Source organism: Sorghum bicolor, chromosome 1, assembly GCF_000003195.3.
Source record: "Sorghum bicolor cultivar BTx623 chromosome 1, Sorghum_bicolor_NCBIv3, whole genome shotgun sequence".
In the NCBI taxonomy this organism is placed as follows: domain Eukaryota; kingdom Viridiplantae; phylum Streptophyta; class Magnoliopsida; order Poales; family Poaceae; genus Sorghum; species Sorghum bicolor.
The window spans coordinates 7905565-7929014 of NC_012870.2; the positions used below are offsets into that span (position 1 = coordinate 7905565).

The following is a 23450-nucleotide window of genomic DNA, read 5'->3' on the forward strand; positions in this document are numbered from 1 at the left end:
ATTTTTTATTGCCTCCGCCGCTATGGCTATATAGGTTAGCAATCACGTGTATATGACTTCATATAGGTGAGTGATGGAGGGGGTGAGGACATGTTAGTCATTTGTAATATTGAAATGGTTTGAATTTGTTAAGAATGACAATATACAAGGTTGATTAGATAAGAACTGCTATTTGATACATTTGGTTATCTGAAACATTGTTTTCCTATTTCATCATCTAAAAGTGACAGCAAATCTCCCATAGTCGTTTCAAAAAATATATTTGGAACATAAAGTTAGTATGTGATGCATAGTTGAAGAGAAAGAGTGAGAATAGGATGCATCGAACTAAACAATTAGTACCTTCTGACACTAAGAAAATATACACGGTCATGTATCTCATCTATGTCTATGAGTCAAGCTTGTTAAATTATTATCAAATTTAGATGGATCTTGTGCAAGAACAAATTTAAATCCACTACCACTTAAGACAGGGAGCTAAGGATATTAGGTTGTTGTCCATCCCAAGGGTCTTCTAACATTTATAGTAATGGTCTCTCTTATAGTCTTTAATAATAACATAAACATATAAAACCAACATAAAAGAGATGAGGTGGTTTTCCAATAAACAAATATACATAAAAAATGACTTGAAGAGAACCCAATCTAGGTGTTTGGGTGTGCATCCTCACATCTCATCTAACGAGTCAAGTTTAGGCTCACTTGTTATAACCGCTATGATTTAACACATTCAAGTACTATCACGAGTTCATCTATCGTCCGACTGACTTTTTTTTTGTCTCACTATTCGTAGATATATATAAAAAATTTGGGTAAAGAATGTTGTTGTGCTAGGTCGCTAGCTATAGGACAATGAGATCAACTTAGATTGTATTTTATATATGAACTTGGGCCGTGTTTAGTTTATCAAGGAAAAAAATTCGCGACACTGTAGCACTTTCGTTTATTTGTGGTAATTATTATCCAACCATGGACTAACTAGGCTCAAAAGATCTCGTCAATTCTGACCAAACTGTGCAATTAGTTTTTATTTTCATCTATATTTAATATCTATGCATACGTCTAAAGATTCGATGTGACAGAGAATTTTGAAAATTTTTGGATTTTAGAGTGGAAGTAAACAAGCCCTTGACTCATCTTACATAAACAAAGTAAAATGCTGCACAATTTCCTTTGCGTATTTGACAGAGAAAAATTTGTACCATGTTTCAATTCGTACTATGCTAAACTTGAACTTTTTCGAGTGCAAGCAAGGCTACCGCGTTTGAAATTATTTATCGAATCCGTTAGATCTTGTTTAGTTCTAAACAATTTTACAAAATAGACACTAGCACTTTCGTTAGTATTTGACAAAATTGTCCAATCATAGATCAATTAGGCTTAAAAAATTCATTTCGCAAATTACAGATAAAATGTGCAATTAGTTATTTATTTTATCTATATTTGAACCCCTATACATGTACGGTAAGATTCAATGTAATGGAGAATCTAAAAAAATTGTATTTTTTTTAAAACTAAACAAGACTTTAGACATTCAACAATATATTTTTTTTAAAAAATCAACAAACAATATTTTTAACCATAATTTATTTATCAAACAAACGCGCTAGCCCACTGCTGGACTCGGACGGGTTCTCGCTTGCTTCTCACTCCACTACTCACGTGCCACACTGCGTCTGCTCCGCACCAAAAAGGTTAGCGAGCACAGACGCGACCGCGACCCACGCCACGCGTGCCGCCCCCAATCCCGATCAGCAAAACCCCCAGTCCCCAGCCGATGGGCGGCGCTCTCCGGGCTCTTGTACGGGCGTGACCGTTGCCAAACACAACAGCCAGACGGCGCAGACGCGATCGCTTCGTAGTTCCAGCCGCGCCTCTTCTCCCTTCTCCGGCTCGCGCTCGCGCGCTCCCTTCCTCTCACAGCCTTCACTCCCGGCGTCCCCAGAGGCCGCGGCGGCGCCGGCCGCCCATGGAGGACGCCTACGCCAAGTCCGTCGCCGAGGTAACGAGCGTCCTCCCGACTTCAACCCCGTCGTGCGTTCGTTTGACCCGCCTCCACCGCGCTACTGCCGCCGCCGCCTCTCACGGATCTGGTCTCCCCGCTTCTCGCAGGTGCTCGAGGCGTTCGGCGTGGATCAAACCAAGGGCCTCTCTGACTCGCAGGTACCGAACTGAAGCGTTTCGCTATGTGAATTTTGGTTTGCGTACTGGTAATGTGGTGGGGGTGGGATTGCGCTGATTCGGTTTTGGTTCCGAGCGCAGGTGGAGCAGCATGCGAGGCTCTACGGCAAAAACGGTGATGCTATTTGCCTTTTCTATTCTACGCGTGTAGATTACTCCCTTTTCTTCTGATATATGGTTTGGCTGGTTACAGTGTCAAATGTCAAGTATAAAAACTTGAACATTGTCAGTATGGCAGTAGTTGTACAGTACTCGTCTACTCGAGTCATTATGTTAATGCTTTTACCATTTTGGTTAAGTCATGTCAAGTACAAAAGATGAAATGCTATGTTATGCATTGGAGTTTCGAACTGAATTAGGAGAGTGCTTCAGTTTATACTAAATGCAGACTGTTTTTCTGGCGAAAGAGTGTCTGTTGTTGATAAATTGCTTTTCATGAACCAGTGGACCTATGGAATGCATGCTCACCATGTTCATCCATATGAGTTTCATCGTTAATGCAAAGCAAACCAGTTATACACTCGCTTGTTTTTTGTAGAATCCGTGGCTCATCGCTAGTGCTGTAGTGACTAGTGGTTAACGTCATCTAAACTCAGATAATTTCTAGATAAGAAAGCTAGTTCCCAGGACCTTGCTGAGGGAAGGCTATTTGTGATAAAATCACTCTTCCATTTCTCACCTCACCCAATGTTTGGATAAGTTGACAGAAAAAGAGGTGGAGGTAGTGTCACAGTTCATAAGCATTAACAGTTCTGTTATATGAATCAAATGAAGTATGCTACTGTTAGGACAACATTATGAAATGTGTCATTTTTTTCTTGAGCCATGTTTTTTTTATGCTGATCTAACATAACTACAGTCTTACATGCTTTTAATCTAGTTGGGGTCCCTGGCTATTTATCAGTTCAGAGTCTCAATTGGAGTGTATTTTGGAAGTTGCCGTGTTCATGCACAATTAACTTTTGCATTGCAGCATTATTCTAAGTTTGGATTCTTACATTTTTGCTGATGACAATCTGATTCGTCTTTGTTGTTTTCATGCATGGACTATCTCCAGTGCTTCCCAAAGAAGAAAGTAAGCTATAACACCCTCTTTTGTTTTGTGTGTCTTGCAGTTGCAGTACAATACATAATACCTTTTTGAACCCACCTGACAGTTTTACTCCCAATCAGTAGTCCCATATTTTTTGTTACCATTGGAATATAATGTTAATGAGCTTCTCTACCAAGAATCCAGACATGTACCATTTCCTATCATCTTTGAGAGAATGAAGTTAACTCTAATTAATTGCTCTGCGCTTGTGTCCTCTTTGTAGGAAGATACATCATAGCTCTACAAAATTACTTAAACAAGTTTCTTCCTGTTATTTGCTTGGGTTGCTCGCTGTTGGGATACAACAACAACGATAGAGCTTTGTTGCTGTTTTTGTATCCCCAATGCAAACAGCACTGAACAATTACATATGAAACTTATTCAGATAATGTGGTGCTATTGCTATTTTCTTTGCATTCTACAAATGTACCTTTCATTACACGTTAGCTGCATTCTACTTACAAGTATAATTACCTTCCTGCTTTGTCATCTTTTTTCATTTGATAATCACATGCTCTTGTGTGTACGAGGCACATATGTTATTTCTGGGATATGTGTCTTTTTACAACTTCATTTAATAAGACAAACTTTTGTTTGCACTTTTGAGGCCACCCTTATTTTTGTACACCCTAAATTATTTTTATTATTTTTCTTTTTTCTGATTGTGCTTTGAACTAGCAATTTCCAATTTCATATGTGATTTACTGTTCATAGTTTTTTTGATATGGAAAATCATACCCAGGTACTCCCTTTTGGAAGTTAGTTTTGAAGCAGTTTGATGATTTACTCGTCAAAATATTGATAGCAGCTGCTGTGATCTCGTTCCTTTTGGCCCGAATGAATGGTGAAACTGGATTATCAGCATTTTTGGAACCTTCGGTAAATTGGATACATCAGATTGGTTGAAAATGACCTGCAGCCAACAAATGACCTGGCACTTTGATGTTTGCACTGCAGGTTATCTTTATGATACTGGCAGCAAATGCAGCTGTGGGTGTGATTACAGAAACGAATGCTGAAAAAGCTCTTGAGGTTCTCACTTCTAAACAATGACCTAATGTTGTTTTTAGCTCTGAGGATATCGTTCCTGCTGTATGATTGTTTATCCTGGTACATGTTACAAGATAGTTTGAGATTGATCAATATCAGCAGAAACAGAGCTATATTAAATATAGGTGGAACTATGAGGTGATCTAGAACCTACTTTCCTTTTTTGGCCACCTGGGTGTGTTTTTATAGTTTTTTTTTGGCACTGGGAGCTATAGGCAGAACAGTTTGGTCCTGATTATTAATGTCTTATGCTTATTGCCGCATAACTGATTCTTTTATGCATGTATCTCAATGCCACATGCTACAATTTTTTAATCACCTTTCATAGTATTCTTTGACTCTAATTTAGCTTGCAATGGGAACTTTTTCCACCATCCATGATGGCTTATTTATACCAAATCCGCAGGAACTTCGTGCTTATCAAGCTGATATTGCAACAGTGTTGCGCAATGGTAAGAACTAAGAAGCTTTAGCAATTTATTATTGAATTTCATTTGCTAATTCTGGCAAGCTTTTTCAGTTTGTCAACACTATCTATCCACTTTGTCTCAAAATCATATTTTGATTGGATAAGTCCAGGGGCCAATTACCATATTGCTCTGCGCATGCCATCAAAACAATTTTAAAAATCTTGACCAACAAATGTCGTAAAGCATCTGTTCCCAGAACCCAGTTTTTTCTAAACTATATTAATCATGTTATTTTTAGAGAAAAGGTTCCCACAGCATTTGTGTCATCCATGTTCAGCTTATTCTTGGGCACACTTGCCAACATCAAAACACAATGCTCTCAAGAGCAAGCACTGCACCATTCACACAACACAACTCTAGTTCTATTCTCCAGGTTACTGCAGCCACCCCCAGAACCTGATAATCCTTATTTGGTTGCTCCAAAACATCACTTGCTGCTTCGTGCTCTCCCTTCAGGTCCTTCAGCTCCATAGATCATTCTCGACATGCCATCCAATTGAACTTGCCTTGTAGTTGTCTCCTGCCATCAATCTCCTGTAGCGCTGCAGCTCTTCCCATCAAAGCACCGCTACTGATTCAAAATCAGTTCCCTCCCCCACCCCTCTCCCACCTCACAAACTTCAGAAATCATTTGCGATGTTAACTTTGCCACACAACATTAAAAAAATATTTCTCATCCTCAGCACAGAAAAGACCGGACATATCTTCTACTTTCGTCTAATTGCTAGTTTATCTCTAGTAGCAGCCTATTATTAGCCAGGAACCAAAGATATACATGCACTAGAGGATGTACCATTATCTTCGACAACAGGAGTGTAAAGTGGTAGCAACCCTCTAAAGCTAATTACTGCATATAGACTGTACAGAGTATTTTCCTTTACAATCACAGTTCCAGATAAGCATCGCCATCAGTCAAAACAATGCTCTCTGCTATACTGACTAGTTCATACTACATAAACAACAAATGATTTGAGACAATTCTTCTAAAATCCAGCCTAAAATTGTTTGTCTTGTATGTTTTGTTAGATGTTTAGCTGATTAGCACATTAATTTATCAATGTTAATCTTGTAGGTTGCTTTTCTATACTTCCGGCAACAGAACTTGTCCCGGGAGATATAGTTGAAGTAGCAGGTACTGTCAATTGCTCATCTGATGATTTTCTTTTAGTACGATGATTAGCATTTTCCTGATGTTGTTTGGTTGGTGCTTGTTTTTGCGTTTTGTGGATAAGTTGGTTGCAAAGTTCCGGCTGACATGAGAATGGTTGAAATGTTAAGTCACCAATTGCGTGTTGATCAAGCAATTCTTACAGGTACTCCTTTTGTTCTCTTGTGCCATCCACTCATTCATCCTAATATGAATTCTGAAGCTTTATAGTTTAATAGCATAACAATACTTGTGAATAGGCCATTCTATTTTAGCAGTCATAAAATTTTCTTTCACTGTTTGGTTTTAGAAGTTAGTATCAACCATTTGCTCCGATGAAGGCATTTATGGTAAGAGTTAGGGGGAAAGTACTTTATCGGCTAAATTATCCACCACTTTAAACATTTCCAGTTTAGCAATAGCTTCATTACTAAAAAAGCATGGCTATTTGCCATACGTCATAGAGTCATTAATTGATCTTCTGGAGCTCCTGGTGAGCAGGTGTAGCTGTCCCTTTTCCTTGATGAGCATGTGGTTATAGAGCAATCTGTACGAATTATAAGCTGCGCAAAAATATACCAGTTACTGAAAATATAGTTTCTTACTATTGTTGTGGATTTGTGGTTTGACTAGGAGAAAGCTGTTCAGTGGCAAAGGAGCTTGAGTCAACTCCAGCAATGAATGCTGTCTACCAGGACAAAACAAACATTCTCTTTTCGGTAAGAGACAACCATACAGCGTGGCGCGGGGGGGTTGCATGATCATAAGCAATTCTGAAACTGTAGTGAAGCAGCAACAGTTTAGAGACTTTATATACACAGTATTAGTGTTTTGGTTTAATTTTGATCCATGCCATTATAATTGTCACGTTTCTTAGTTCTACCACTACTATTTATCTTTTGGAACCATGCAATTACAATATGTAGAAAATTGGATCAATGCCATGCTGTATGTCTGGGATGCAGTTTGACTATCTTTTGGGCTATGTTATTTTCGTATGGATGAAAATCCCAATCTCACTTGCTCTCTTCGTCCTCACGCCACCCTTGCTCTCCCTCATGCCACCCTCGAATCTGGCCATGATCACAAAATCTCTCTCTCTCTCTCCCCTCATGGAGGCAGTACGATGCGGAGCGGCTGCCTCGTGGATGAGCATGGCCACTAGGGACGGAGCTTATCCGTATGCTCTCGTCTAGTCTGGCATTTTTCCATGGATTCCTCCATGCAGCGCCGGGCCCCTGAACTTGACGATGTCACACACCCGCTCCCATATCCCTGCCGTGTCACCGCAGTCCTTGCCGACTTGCGGAACCGCCAAGCCACACAGTGGCGGAGCTTCACGTTAAAGTTACGAGGAGCCATTAGTGCTAATCCACATAGATTTTCAACATTTATTGCTCAATAAGCATTATTACTCTTAAGAAACAATCAAAATCAGGGGTGGCCATGTCCCCCTTTGGTTTCAATGATCCTCCGCCACTGAAGCCACTGTTAAAGTTAACATTGACGGTGGGTGTGGCCCCTCGCGCACAACTAGATTGGACGAGCTTCGAGCAGCAGCCAATGCAGCCTTGCTTGCGCCACAAACCGACCTCGCTGCGCTACCCCCGCTCCTGTGCTCGCCAGCTCCGGAGTCTAGTGTCCGCACTTGACGGCCAACGGTCCTGTGCTTTGCGCTGCTCTGCTTTCTGGACTCACTGCGTGTCGGTTCTGGAGCCTTACGGCACCCACACTCGCCGGTCACCGGCCCATGCGCTACGCCACCTTGCTCGCTGGCCTCACTGCCATCACATGCCAGCCTCGCTGCGCCGCTGGCTCCGTAGCTTGGCTGCACTGCGCCTGCACGTCAATCTGGTGCCGCCCCACATGTCATGCTCCCACTTGCTGTTTCTGATGTTTTGACTGTGCACGAGTTGAAGCCCAGAGCTGGAGGCATCTTCAAGGGGTTCTTTGCCTTCGTCGTCGTGCCAGAGGAGGTGGCACGGGTTATCCTGAGCTCCGGCAGCTGGAGGCTGGACATGGGAGGAGGGTCAGGAGGCAGACACTGATCATGAGAGGAGGAGCAGGTAGTGGGGGCTCAGGAGGCAGACACTGATCATGAGAGGAGGAGCAGGTAGTGGGGGCTCAGGTGGTAGGGAGGGGGTGACGCTTGGGGTCGCACGTCAGTGAGTGTAGGGAGATGGGAATAGCAGAGACATTTTGGTCTATATGAGACTATGATTGCTTGTAATGGGCCCAACATTGCCCTAAACGTATAAAGTGGCATATTTCTGGTACATGAAATCTTGTGATGGCACGATTCCTTATAGATGAATAATAATAATGGTAGAACTCAAAAACGTGACGATTTGATGGCATAGATCAAATTAACCCTAGTTTTTTCTTGAGTTCCTGGTACTTGTGCTGAAATGATATTTGAATATGCACATTCTAAAACACCTATATTATCTTTTTACTCTTCCAACTTGTGTTGCCTCCTCTGAGAATTCTATGTTTGTGCTGTTGTTGTTTCCCAGGGAACTGTTGTTGTAGCTGGTAGAGCAAGAGCAATCGTTATTGGGGTTGGTTCTAATACTGCAATGGGAAGTATACGTGATGCTATGCTAAGAACAGAGGATGTAAGTACTTGAACACTTATATTCTTCTCATTTACACCTTCAGTAAGAATTGAACTATGCGATCTAACTTCATTCTAACTTTACCTCTCTTTTATGTTGCAACTAGTATGCCTATTTGTACTTTGATTAATTGTAGCCTCACCCCTGATTTATATGATGATTATTCTGGTCACAGTTAAAATTCTCACAATATTACAGGAAGCAACACCGTTGAAGAAAAAGCTTGATGAATTTGGCACTTTTTTGGCAAAGGTGATCATGGTCCTTTTAACAAGTTGTGAGTTATTGTTTTTTCCTTCCAAAACTAAGAAATGCTATGGTATTGAAATTTAGCACTGAAGTGATCATTGAAACATTATGTATCATCTATTGAGAGAGTGATGATATTATACAATCTGAGCAGCATTAGTTTAATGTTCTTTCCTGGATCTTAATGTTTGACTTATCATTAGAACTGCAGTGTCATTACACAATCATATTGTTGATAAATATTATAGTGTCACAGAGAAATGAAATATTTATTCTGTTGAACGTGCCTCCCTGCATTTATTCCAGACAAATTGTGCAGTTCAAATGCCTTTTCAAGCTTCTCCATAATACAATGTTCTTTTCAGGTGATAGCAGGGATCTGCATACTTGTTTGGGTTGTGAATATTGGACATTTCCGAGACCCTTCTCATGGTGGCTTTGTTAGGGGTGCCATCCACTATTTTAAGGTATGCTGTTGCTCCTATGTTTCAACTTACATTTCTGTAACATTCAATCAGTGTACTATCTTATTTATTAGGTTGCACACTTGAAGTTATGCTGTAAAAGTGTGTGTATGTGTGTCTGCTGCCAGGATACATTATTTGACCATGTTGATCCATTATTTGGGACCACATTTGCAGCCTAGTTGGTTGCATTGTCTAACTTGGGTATAGTTTACAGGCTTCTCTTCCATGAAAGACAGCTGTTAAGATTCTATAATTCTTTTCACAAATGGACTGAGTTTTCTTGTGTTGTTTGTTCATATTTATTATGTGTTTCTTTTCATTATATTGTTCTCTGGTGGCATGAATAGTGATTTTTTAGGTAAAAACTCACTCTGACAAACCTTAGCTCTTGAAGTTGGGGTTGACAGGCGCTTGGTATATATTAGTGATTGCATGACATGTGCAGTATGCCAACTTTTCCTGAGTTACACTGGTTAGACCATTGAAGTCTGGGGATTGATGAAACGGTGAAACCCCTGTGACCAGTCCAGGTTCGAAGGCTGGCACATACTTCTTAAGGGCATAATCAGGGGGATGTCTCTTCCCCCTGGTCGGGTCTAAGATGCGTTATGGTTTTATTATAAGATAATACATTTTGGTACTTGGTAGTGCCTCCAGCTGTGAGGACGCCCACCTGCCTCAAACCTGGGTACTCTTAAGATTGTGTGAGTACCTCCCAAAAGGGTTCAGTTCTCCCCTCTTAAGAAATCCTGGAGGATGTCTTCTTATCATGTTTCTTTGTTTGTTTTTTTACTTCATTGTGTAGGTACAACTTATGCTTCTCCAGTTTAGTACCAAGTCAACTGATCCTGTCAAAACTCTTCATCACACCTTTATATTTTTGTGACCATTAAATGCACTACATGTTATGCATCTTCAACAACTTATCACCAGGGCTGCTAATAAATAATTCATCACATAGTACACCATTTTAGTTGATTGTGTGAATTACTGCCGCAACTGTGGGTGTATGGTTATGTGACTCATCCTTACTGATTTGCATTTTGCTCCTAATATTGTTTCTCAAAGCATGTACTCTCTGTTGTTTTTCGTTTGATAGGTAGCTGTTGCTCTTGCTGTTGCGGCTATTCCAGAAGGTCTCCCAGCTGTGGTAACAACGTGAGTTTCCCGTGAAACAATTTCTTGGTTGTCCCAAGATCATGTTTGCTTACATGTGGCGTTGTACTCTATTCCATTCCACATTGAAGTAAACCTCATAAATCATTTGTTTGTTTTTCTTCTAGGTGCTTAGCTCTTGGTACCAAGAGAATGGCTCGCTTGAATGCCATTGTTAGGTCACTTCCCTCTGTAGAGACATTAGGATGCACAACAGTTATTTGCAGTGACAAAACTGGTACTCTTACAACAAACATGATGTCTGTGTCAAAGGTGATGTGTTTCTCTTTTATTTAGCCGTTTCCATTATGTTATCCTTGTTGCATATACATGTTCTCAGTATGATATGTAGCTGAAATACAACATGATCTTTTAATCAAAAAATATTTTCATGGCATGTTGATATATTCAATTTATCGCATGGCTTTAAAGTTTTTTTTAACATCACAGGTGTGCGTTGTGCGGTCTGTGCACCAGAGACCAATGACTGATGAGTATTCCATTAGTGGAACAACATTTGCTCCTGATGGTTTTATTTATGATGCTGGTGGGTTGCAGGTAAATAGCATATTCTTTAGGTTCCATTAATTTCTGGGATTTCTATAGCGCAAAAAATCTCAAAATCTGCATTATTGAACATAAGTTATGTTCTCTTCAATTTAGGGAGAGAAAAATACTTGTATTTTATAGAAGGTAACGCCTAGCAGCTGAAATGGCCCATCACACCCCTCCTGGAGATTTTAGCAGTTTGTTCAGAGAAGTCCAGTTTCATCAAGGAATGATTTTTATTAGTGAAGCACTCCAGCGCTATCTAGCCACTTTTTACACCACCTATGTCATTACACATGTGTAGTTGCAAGTCTCTTTTGGATTTAGGTTTTTAGAACTAATTAAAGGACTTTCATCTGTTGCAGTTAGAGTTTCCCCCTCAATCACCATGTCTCCTCCATCTTGCTATGTGTTCAGCTCTTTGCAACGAGTCCACTCTACAATACAATCCTGATAAAAAATCTTATGAAAAAATTGGAGAGTCCACTGAAGTTGCTCTGCGTGTGCTGGTGGAGAAGGTCAGTTACTGCATATATATAAACATCTGTGCACTTTTGCTTTCACGGGATTTATGAACTTCATTTAAATTTTAATGTTCATTTTGTACATTACACTTAGGTTGGTCTTCCTGGTTTTGACTCAATGCCTTCAGCCCTCAACATGCTAACTAAGCACGAGCGTGCATCATACTGCAACCGTTATTGGGAAAATCAGTTTAGAAAGGTTATTTTACTCATCTTGTTTGAATTGCTATATTTTTTTGGTCTTTTCTCGAACACACAAGAGAGCTGTGTTTCTTTATATTAAGAAGAAAAAAATTGCTATATTTCTGCTGTACTACAAACTCGCTGTATATGTGATTCCCTTAAAGATCGACATTTGTATTTTCTTATGGGAATATCTTTTGACCATGAACTAATTCTTTCTAGTATATTTTAAAAGTCAGAAAATGACTCCTTTATAAATAGGCAAAATGAAACAAGTTTTGAATGACTTTCTAGTCAGATTGCTATAACTTCATGGTTTTCAAATGCTGCCTGGGAACTTCAGGTTTGATGAATACATTTGGCATCTTCATTGCCCTTCACTCTGCACCTTGGTCACTAGTCCTTACCAAGAAAGCACAGTTCCTCAAATGCATAGACAACTGATGGGATTAGTACAGTAGACCATATGGTGATACTGACTGCTCTCATTGTTCATTGTTGTCAAATGCTTTACTATTTTCCACATCATGTCTAATCAACCTTTGTCAGGTAATGGTACTATTTAGATCCTCACTCAGGAATATGGCTGATACTGTATGCAAGGGCCTCTAAAGTCCCAGCAGTGTCAACAGTTGTTCCTCCCATATTCTGGAAGGTTTCAACTGTATCTGCATAAACGTTATCTTGATCTACTCATCCTGTTAACCTTTTATGTAAACTAGTGTAGACATGTGGTTGAAATATTCCATTTTGATGAGTTCATGATCACTTGAATGAGGCTAATCTTTTTTTATTTTATACATATAATCAGCCTCTTTTCTTTATATTATATTTCTTTATATTCATATTTTCAAAATTCATTCTCTATTTTCTGATTTTTTTAGATATCCGTTCTAGAGTTCTCCCGAGACCGCAAAATGATGAGCGTCCTCTGCAGTAGAAAACACCAGGAAATTATGTTTTCAAAAGGTGCCCCTGAAAGTATAATGGCCAGATGCACACATATATTGTGCAATGATGATGGTTCTTCAGTACCATTGACTATGGACATTCGTAATGAGTTGGAAGCTAGACTTCAAAGGTTAGCCTTTTTCATATGTTATCTGTCTTAAGGCATGCTACCTTCCATGCCTTTATGGAATCTTACTATAATAGTATAATATTGAAATATCAGTTTCTTTTTAATAATAATGATACACAGCTCTCTTGCATGTTTGCAAAAAACAATATATCAATGTAGTTAGTAATACTTCTGACACTTTGGCAAGGGACCTTGATTATTTTCTCCTTGGGTTAAAGTTGCTGTTTTGATTGATTGTTCTGTTTTCATGCACTTGTGAACTTTGTTTAGATCGAATACTTTAAAAACATATATTATAGTTTTAGGCTATAGTATAAATATGCTAAATGCTCTCGAAACTCTAGTTTTGCAGGGAAAGACACACTAAGGTGCTTAGCATTAGCATTAAAACGGATGCCAGCTGGTCAACAAAGTATCTGTTATGGTGATGAGGCCAACCTCACATTTATAGGATTGGTATGGTTTATCATTCTCTTGCTGCTTCCTCTCTTTCTTTGTTTTCTGTTACATTTGCTTCTTGTTGTAATATGGTTTACCTTTTGTTTCTGTTGCTTATGATAATGATTTAGCCATTGATGAAACCATTTCTTTTGGTACTTGTTTAGGTTGGGATGCTTGATCCACCAAGAGAAGAAGTTTGGGATGCTATCCACTCCTGTATGTCAGCGGGGATCCGTGTTATAGTTGTTACTGGGGACAACAAGGTTGGTGAAATCTAGGCTTACCTTTTGAGTACTTTTGCTACTGGTGAGAAAATTAATACGTACTCTTGTAGTCTACAGCAGAATCTCTGTGTCGGCAAATTGGTGCTTTTGAGCACTTGAATGACTTTGCAGGGTATTCCTATACAGCATCAGAATTTGAAGGATTGCCTCCTTTGGAAAGGACAAATGCATTACAAAGGATGGTTCTATTTTCAAGGTGATTTCATATCATTGTCTTCTAGATAGTCAGGACAGCTATTCCTTTGAATGGTCTTGAATTGTGAAGCTAAAAGGACAATGCAGAACGTCAGGAATTATTTTGGTGGATGAAAAATGCTTTTGGACACATCGCCCCAGATCATTGCTTAGCTTTTGACTGAGTTTGAATTTTGAAAGCTATAAAAGCTGAGTGCACAATAACATAAGGGTCTTGCCAAATTCTTATGCAATCTGGCGCTTGCTGATTGCACATGCATTAGACAAGGGGATGTGTAAAGATTAGCTGTGACCACACAAGAGAATAATCTAAAACAAAAATAATAGTGACCTGGTGTCTACAAGGTATGAAATAGATTGGATTTCTCTTGTTGCTTGTTAGTGATCATATTCCTATGGTACTTCACTACTTCTTGTTTCAAGGAATGAGAACATAGTGTAATTGAATTTTTTCTGGTTAAAAATGGGAACAAGAAGGCTACTTGTACTGTGCATTATAGTTTGCTTACCATTGTCCAGGCTGTGAGAAAATAAATTTTCTTTTTAATTCAAAATTTCATAATGTTCGAGTGAAGAGGATTTTGTTTCTCAATTTTGACTTCCTAAGCATGTTTCTGCACATTAACGACATGGGGCAGTTACTCATAATTGATGTTAAACTTTGTTTTAAAATAATGTATATGATATCACATAGTGTTCTCAGTTCTTTACTTTCAATTGTCCTTCACTGACCTGATAATTTATTCTGGTTGGTGCAGAGTGGAACCTTCCCATAAGAAGATGCTTGTTGAAGCCTTGCAAACACATAATGAAGTGGTAAGCTAACATTTATATACGATACCTATCATCAAACCACCCCGTCGTTCTTCTTTAGTCATCAATGATGGGATCACAACATTGTACCTAACAAAAATTGGTGGCATGTATTTCTTCAAGGACACTTCTATCATTAGGTTTTCTATTAATTATTGCATAGGTCTTTTTATGTAGCTCGGCCACTGTTTCTTAGTTATCTTTATAATTGATATATGCCAAATTTACTTTAATGGTCAATTTATCGCAGTAATGACATGACAAGCTCCAACCATTATCCGTTTCTATATACTAAATTGTATTTCATTTTCATGTGCAAGGTTGCTATGACTGGAGATGGTGTCAACGATGCACCTGCGCTAAAGAAAGCAGATATTGGAATAGCGATGGGATCAGGAACTGCAGTTGCAAAGGTATTAAGAAGTAAAATAAGCCCCCCCACCCCCCTCCTTCTGGTGTGAAGCTGGCTCCTAAGTTGCTAGCATGAGTAGTATGATTTAGACACAAAAAATTCAGGCCATTTTCTCTAGCCAACTAAATTAGAATTCGCCCCGAGTAAAATCAAGGCCATACTCTAAATGCCTCCTCCTCAATACCTTGAGGAGCTGCGTTACCTTCAAGGGTGTCTGGCATACATCGAGCGATTCGTAGCGCAATTTTGCAGGAAGAACCCAACCTTTTACAAGAGTCACCAAAAATACATTCCATTATTCTTGGGGATGAAAACTGCCAGTAAGACCCAGATGACATCAAAAGCTGCATCCTCAACCAGCCAGTCCTGACTGTGCCAACTCCAGGGAAGGAGCTTGTAGAGTAGACTACAGCTTTGGATGAATCTCTTGGGGTATTTGAACAAAAAGAATGGTCTCTACCTCAGTCATGTGCTCGTAGGAGCTGAGCCTGCATACTCTCCTGTCGAAAGACATTTGCACCAGTTAATGAAAACATTTTTGTATTTTATTTAAATTATGATGAATATTTTGCTGAGTCTATCTAAATAGCCTTTGTGCTGTGTGTCTCAGCAAATGGCAACTGAGTGAAGCTCCATATAATCAATCTTGCCCTTTCTTAGATAACCAATTATTCACAACGGTTGTTTCATGCATTTAATCACTGAATGCACTTGTAATATTTCTCTATCTCAGAGTGCTTCAGACATGGTTTTGGCGGATGACAACTTTGCCACGATTGTTGCAGTAAGATCATTTCTCATTGCATGATATACAAATAATGAGAACAATCGGCTATTATTTTCAGTTGATGATCTTTATCCGAATCCTATTCTACAATTTGTTCATAGGCTGTTGCGGAGGGAAGGGCCATATATAATAACACGAAGCAGTTTATCCGGTACATGATTTCATCAAATATTGGAGAGGTGGTTTGTATTTTTGTGGCGGCAGTGCTTGGGATGCCTGACACACTTATACCTGTGAGTTTATACTTGTATCTCTTATTTTTTGTTTGCAAACTATTGTGATAATGATCTTCATAAATGTTGTATGCCACATTTTTATCATGTGCCAGAGTTTTTTTTTCCCCTTGTGCTTATGTTGACCCGCTCCACCATAGGCAAATTACATGCCTACTTGCAAACCCTTTCTAAAACACCTGTTTCATTTTTGGTTATGATTTTTTCTTCTTTTTATTTATGGATGTAAATTATGCTTACCCTTTCATCATTGCTTTGCAGGTCCAGCTACTCTGGGTGAACCTTGTTACAGATGGATTGCCTGCAACTGCAATTGGTTTCAATAAGCCTGATGGCAACATCATGACAGTCAAGCCTCGGAAGGTAATAAACAACTAAAAATTCGGTTGTGCACCTGACTATCGGAGTATCAATAACTATCTATGATTTCATGCTGGTAACTTTTGCTTAAACTTTTGTCAAAACTATGTGTTAACGCATGTTTTATTGGTACTCAATTAGTCAAGTGAGCTGCAGTATAACAGACTTTCTGAGCCTTATTATTTGCACTTGAAATTCTTTGGCTACAAGAATACTACTAAATAGCTATCTGTGGGATGTTGCATTAAGCAAACTCCTTGTATGCACCGTAGATTTGCTAATTGTTACGAATAATGGGAGACTGAACTGGATAATTCTATTGAGTCCCAATTGAAGGAGAATGTAAATGGTGAAATATTAGATATATTGCATTGCGCCTCATGGGCTGATTATATAGGGTACATAGGACTAACACCTTATGTGGGTACACAATATGATACTATTCCTATTTACTCTAACACCCCCCCCCCCCGGCAGTCACAGCGAGAGCGCTAAAAGACGGTAAGACTGGAGAAGAAGTTGATAAGTAACATCCCTCCACAGTCATAACAGTCGATGCGCCGCATATGCTGTGGCTAGAGAAGAAGCCGATGAGTCCTCATGCAAGGCGGTAGCCCTTTGTGCCGATGTCAAGGTAGCCGAGCGTAAGGGCTCAGTAGCCGTGGGTCGAAGAAGCCGTGCTGAAGATGGCTGAGGTCGACGTAGTTGTGGTTGGGTTGCGTGTCGATGGAGCTGCAGGCACACAAGGGGCGCCATAGTAATGACGAAGACACGTCGAGGCAGTCGTCGTGGGAGGGGGCGATGCCGAAGTCGATGCAATCAGGACCGTCGTAGAAGAAAGGCGACGACGCAATCGAGGCAGACGGGGTAGGAACGGGAGGGTCGATGCCGAAGTCGATGCAGTCAAGCCGCCTGAGCGCCGAGGCGCAGCTGGATTTTCTAGATCCCGCAACGTGTTGGGGACGAAAGCACGCGTCGGTGTTGCCAATACCAAACGTATAAGTGAGAGGGCCCCAACGTGTGGTTGTGTTGGACGAAGAAGCAATGCGGGAGAAGACGCGTCTGCGAGCAGGTCTCAGCGATGACGCGGGTAGTGACAGCTCGATGACGAAGACCCAATCAGCAGGACGAAGACCTTGTGCAGACGGATGGCGCAGCAGGGATTGCGCAGCACAGTCGTCGATGCACAGATGACAGCGATGGAGATGCAACGGCAAAACGTACACACGGACAACAATGTTGTGGCCCGATGAGGCGACACAAACAACAGCCCTGTTGTTTAGAGAAGATGCACGTAGTACTCAGAGACGGTGTTGATGAAGTCGATGCCGATGCCGGAGTAGAATGCGCGAGGTCGACGGGCGGTAGGCGACTCAATCCCGATCAGTGATCGGGCAAACCAAAAAGATACAACAACAACAGATCGGGTGTACCCAGCAAGACGACACGACGGCGGCGGTGCGTCCCGATCGGGCCGCGCAAGGCGCACGGTGGGTCACGAACACGCGGGGTCGAAGGCGCGAACGCAGATCAACGAGGTGGAGATGGGCAGATCCGCCCGGCAACAACGACACGCCAGATCTGGTTGCCTCCATGGCAGCACAGGGTCAAGGCGTGTGGCCGGCCCTGGCCGCCACCACGGCGGCACAAGACGGGGCGAGATCCATCTACCTCCATGCGATGAAGATCAGGTGTTGATGGCGACAGCCGGCGGCGAGCTCGGGGACGAGGCAGCGGCGGCAACCTGGCGATGACATAGGGGAGATCTCGATCTGCTGTGCGACGACGACGATGGCAGCCGGATCAATAGGATGGGCGCCTAAAGAGAGGCGCTGCTCCTGGCGGAGATCGACCTCTGCCCGGGGGCGCGCAGTGCGGAAGCGGCGGCGGCTAGGGTTAGAATCTAAACCTAGGCGAATGATACCATGAAGGAGAATATAAATGGTGGAATATTAGCTATATTGCATTGGGCCTCATGGGTTGATTATATGGGGTACATAGGACTAACACCTTATGTGGGTACACAATATGGTATTATTCCTATTTACTCTAACACCAATGGGGATATATATAGAGTACATTAGGGACACAGGAAGGAAACCTAGATTGGGAGATTACACTAATACCCTTGATTATTATACCTTAATACCCCCTCTCAAATGCAACGTGAATGCAATGTCGTTGCATTTGGAGAGTTGGCACTGTGCACTAGACTTTAAAAATAAAAAAAGAATTAAATCCAAAATCCATTGCATTCACATTGCATTTGAGAGGGGGTGTTAAGGTATATTAGTTAGGGGTATTAGTGTGATCTCCTAGTCTAGGGTTTCTCTCCTTTGTCCTTCATGTACTCTATATATAGTCCTCACTAGGCCTCAATACCATTATCCAGTTCAGTCCTCCTTTATTCGTAACACTTTTTGATGACTACATATCAAGATGATTCATGATTGCCACATGCATGACCTATTGACTTTATATCAATGACTAGGAATTGCTAGACAAGTGATTTCAAGTAAAATGCTATGGTTTTAATTTTCTAATTGCTATCTCAGATATTAAACAATGCTCCTTTTCTGTTGCATCCCAGGTTAATGAAGCTGTGGTTAGTGGATGGCTCTTTTTCCGTTATTTGGTCATTGGAGGTTCATTTCTTCTATCTACTTATTGTTTGATTATTTCTACTGATAAGTGTAGTGGTTTTTGACTCATGTTTGTTTGTTGTCTTCTGTTTTTGCTAATGCAGCTTATGTTGGTCTTGCTACTATAGCGGGTTTTGTTTGGTGGTTCGTTTATTCTGAGAATGGTCCTAGATTACCATATTCTGAATTGGTAAGTTGAGAATTTGGAATTGTTTTCATTTTTTTTTCCATTGGTACCTTTGTGTATTTACTGGAACTATTGTCCCATGACCTGCTGGGAGTGTTATCCTCAACAATCCAACAAAAGTTTATTCTTCAACATGGTAGTCCTGTAGTGTCACGTCAAGTATTCCCTCCATTACGAGTTATAAGTCGGTTTGTTTTTTCTAGTTCATGGCTTTTAATATGCACCTAGATATACGCTATGTCTAGATACATAGCAAAAGCCATGAATCTAAAAAAGCCAAAAACGACTTATAATTTGGAATTGGGAGGGAGTACTAATTTCGCATGACAATCTGTGTCTGCTGTTTGTGCACTACTTTTCTCATTGACAATTTGACAGAATATTGTGCAACTATGGCCTTGTTTAGTTTGCAAAAATTTTCAAGATTCCTCGTCACATCGAATCTTTAGTCGCATGCATGAAGCATTAAATATAGACAAAAATAAAAACTAATTACATAGTTTATCTGTAATTTGTGAGATGAATCTTTTAAGCCTAGTTATTCCATAATTGGACAATGTTTATCAAATAAAAACGAAAGTGCTACAGTAGCCAAAACCCAAAAAAATTGCAAACTAAACAAGGCCTATGTCTGAGTGGAGTGGAATGTACTGTAGTTGTTTCTTTATCTACAGGACAACAATAGGGGAAAGCTCTACTGTAAAACTTGTATATGGAAAAAATTTCTTGTTACAATAGAAACTTGGAAGTAGTGTGCGAGTCACTGATATTGATTGCTCCAAACTATTTTATTGGAGTCAATTGAGCAATCAGCACCTTGGAAAATGAGTTTTCATTGTCTATTAATAAGCATATGTGAGATTATGAGAACAAAGGTAGAGTCTGAGTTGATGGTTGTTTAGCGAATTGGCTTTACCCAGGTATCTTATTTTAAAATAAAAGAAGTTATTCACAAGGGAAATCCCAGTTAACAACTGGGATAGGCTCACACAGTCACACTGGAATGGTACCACAGAACGACAGTTAATTTGCATGGTTTCATAGGTCAACTAAGTTTCAGTCTAGACTGATGTTGGTTGATCTTTGTATGTATCATGGTTGCCAAATGAGTTTATGGTCTAGTTTATATTTCTGATGTTTCTTCTAGGACCCTAATATGCATTATTTATTGTATACACTCCAAACTTTCTTCTACCCTTGCAGGTCAATTTTGATTCATGTTCTACAAGGCAAACGTCATATCCTTGCAGTATATTCGAGGATCGTCATCCATCAACTGTTTCAATGACTGTGCTTGTTGTTGTCGAGATGTTTAATGCCTTGAATAACCTAAGTGAAAACCAATCTCTGCTGTAAGAGCTCTTTGTTCTTCGTTACTGTCACTATGTTCTAAGGTTTCTATTATTGGTGTGACCTGTATGGCTGTAGAACGTGCTGCTTCCAGTAACAAATATGTTGATGCTTTGGGCACTGAAAGCTTCCAGAATGCCATTATGGCAACTAATTTATGTGGTGTTATATTTAAACTGGCAATACCATACTATTACAGTAGTACCATTTTAGGGGGGAAATATATTCATTCTAAAATAGTAAAGATAATTTGAAAAAGTTTGAAGGTCCTATTTGTGTTTGTGCATTCATCTTGTCTTTTCACTTGTGAAAGATTCTCATATGTATCCAATCTAAGGTATTCACACAACCATTGTCCTTGAATACAATGTTCTCTACATCACCCATGAACACTGAAACGTAGGAATTGCCATTTTATCTTCACACAGAACTAAGAAAATGTACCTCACATTTTGAGATTTGAATTATGATATTGGAAGTAGACATTCTTCAAAATCTAGATTTTTGTGTCCTGTGGTGCATGACCTTCTGCTTGTTTTTTCTTGGCCCTTCCATGCTGTGAGCTTGAGAATAACAGGTGTCTCTGAAACGGCTGTGGCATGTGCAAAAATACCTCTGTACTAATGTAGCTTCACTCATGCAGTGTCATTCATCCATGGAGTAACCTGTGGCTTGTTGGGTCCATTATTCTGACAATGATTCTTCATGTAGCAGTCCTGTACATTGAACCACTATCAGCCCTTTTCTCTGTAAGTAATCATTCTTTGTTCTTCAGTGGTCCTTTGATCTTATTTATGTTAAAAATAAATCGGAGAAACTGTGATCTATTTATGCAGGTCTCTCCCTTGTCATGGGTTGAGTGGAAAATTGTTCTTTATCTATCCTTCCCTGTTAGTACTCTCTCTACTTTGACTTCTCCCTCTGGTCAAAAATACTTGTTATGTCATTCAATGTGTATCTTTTTACCAGTAATTTCTTCTAGACTTTATTCTTAAAATCCTTCCTTCATGAGATTTTGCGAGTAAATCTGAATGCAAATGCGCACATAGAACTTACATGGTTCCAAACTAAATAATTTAAAAGTTATTGATGTTTGCAGTTTTTCTGGTTTGACCAAATATTGCCCTGAATGACATGTTTCTGTGACCAAAGGAAGTACTCCCTCCGCCCCAAATTATAAGTCATTCCAAGAATCTTGGAGAGTCAAAGTCTTTTAAGTTTGACCAAATTTATATAGCAAAATAAAAACATTTTTAGTACCAACCAAGTATCATTAGATTCTCTGTTAATTATATTTTCATAGTGTACTTATTTTGTGACATAAATCTTTATATTTCTCTCTATATTTTTTGTCAAACTTGAAAATGCTTTGACTCTCCAAGATTCTTGGAATGACTTATAATTTGGAACGGAGGGAGTATGTGTTTTGCTTATAGCATTATTTTATGACATGGCCATTTTTTGAGTTCTTGTATCTTTTCCTCTTATCATCATTCTAGATCTGTCAAAACAAATATGTTCTCCTCTTAACTATTTGCCAGACTAATTTCATATAATTGTTAGGTAATTTTGATTGATGAGGTGTTGAAATTCTTTTCGAGAAGCCCACGAGGTATGTCCCCTATACAAATACTACAGCAGCTGCTGTTTTAGACAGCAGAATCTGAGTTTGCTTGTTTGCAGGTCGAAGATTCCCTTTAAGGTTGTGGAGACGTGAGATACTTCCAAAAGAGTCAAGAGACAATTGATTTTAGGCTCCAACATATGAAATGCATACGATACACAGCAAAAAGCTTGACTTCTGTTAGTATTGAGACTGATTTTTGGCAAATGTTCATGACATTGTACAAATCTTTCTGTGCCGAGCATCTTCGAGAATGAGTTCTCGAATCTCGAATCTCTACTATACAATTCATTGGGGGTCTCAGTCTCAGAATGCTAGTTTTGGTCAGAAAACATAGAGCAGCTTCGAGAACCTTTTCTCACTAGCTTACAAATGTACCAGATGCTTACAAATGAAGGAGTTCATGCAACACCCCCTGCCTCTCAACCAAGGGATTTACTATGTACATCAGGTTCTGTCAAATTATCTGGGTGACATACACCCTTCTGGTATTACTGACATTATACACTGCAAAAGTTTTACCGCTGCCTCTGCAGGCTGTGGATGTTCTTGCCGTGTGCTTTCCCTGTACATTACAATTAGCCGGCAACGGCTGTAAATACCAATGGAACAGGCTCAACTCCCTCTCTCCATTCTAAATTATTTTTGTTTTTTTAAGACAATAGATTTTGCTATGTACAGTAAAAGCTATGCATCTAGAAAAGCCAAAACAATTTATAATTTGAAATTGTGGGAATAATTAGCAACTGCTAATGACAGAGACGCCTATCTGTGATGAGTCTGTGAAGAGCGTGTTCTTCCACTATGTCGTCATTGACCCCAACCAGGCCACGGCGCGTATCTCCTCGTTTTAGAGTGGTGAGCTGGCGGCGAGTGGACGGTCAGGCTTTGGTTCCGACGCTGCTATCGGATGTGTTTGCTATAAATACTCCCTTTGAGTTTCAAAAAAAAAAAACCCTTTGTGAAAAGAATACCATTCTAGAATAGTATCATGTTTTAATATGTCAAGTTTGACCAATTATAGATAAAAAATATAAATATCTATAATATCAAATAAATATCATTAAATTAATTACAGAATGTATTTTTATAATAAATTGATCTGAAGCCATAAATGCGAATATTATTTACTATAAATTTGGTTACACGTGAAATACTTAAACTGACAAGCATATTATAGTTGCATTCTTATAGAGACAGAGGTAGTACTAAAGAGAGAAGATTCTTACAAACTGTTTCTTATTCCACCCAGTGCTATCATGCTCCACATTGTCCCATATATTTCATATTTTCATATATGGACAATGCTAATACCAGTAAAATAACACACCTTCAGTAACATTATAGATTTTGAT

General features: G+C 39.7%; 1 protein-coding gene across 1 annotated transcript; it reads left to right on the forward strand.

The window, feature by feature from the left end:
- Positions 1743–22714, forward strand: LOC8060530 (calcium-transporting ATPase 3, endoplasmic reticulum-type). Its single transcript, XM_021448533.1, has 34 exons — positions 1743–2002; positions 2113–2163; positions 2263–2296; positions 3239–3256; positions 4017–4153; positions 4232–4306; positions 4731–4776; positions 5867–5926; positions 6027–6107; positions 6575–6660; positions 8458–8559; positions 8758–8811; positions 9174–9275; positions 10375–10433; positions 10559–10703; positions 10881–10988; positions 11345–11497; positions 11598–11702; positions 12571–12767; positions 13112–13223; positions 13373–13471; positions 13543–13688; positions 14446–14503; positions 14821–14913; positions 15646–15696; positions 15801–15932; positions 16194–16295; positions 18883–18937; positions 19039–19124; positions 20325–20473; positions 21115–21220; positions 21308–21361; positions 22035–22083; positions 22155–22714. Exons 1-34 carry the CDS (start codon positions 1970–1972, stop codon positions 22217–22219), a joined length of 3003 nt encoding a protein of 1000 aa, XP_021304208.1. The 5' UTR covers positions 1743–1969; the 3' UTR covers positions 22220–22714.

What these genes read in the sequence shown, in the direction of transcription:
- LOC8060530 (XM_021448533.1), top strand. Translation starts at nt 1,970, where the DNA reads ATGGAGGACGCCTACGCCAAGTCCGTCGCCGAG. An exon ending in CTATGCTAAGAACAGAGGAT is followed by an intron (nt 8,560 to 8,757) that starts GTAAGTACTTGA and finishes ACAATATTACAG; the next exon opens with GAAGCAACACCGTTGAAGAA. An exon ending in ACATGATGTCTGTGTCAAAG is followed by an intron (nt 10,704 to 10,880) that starts GTGATGTGTTTC and finishes TTAACATCACAG; the next exon opens with GTGTGCGTTGTGCGGTCTGT.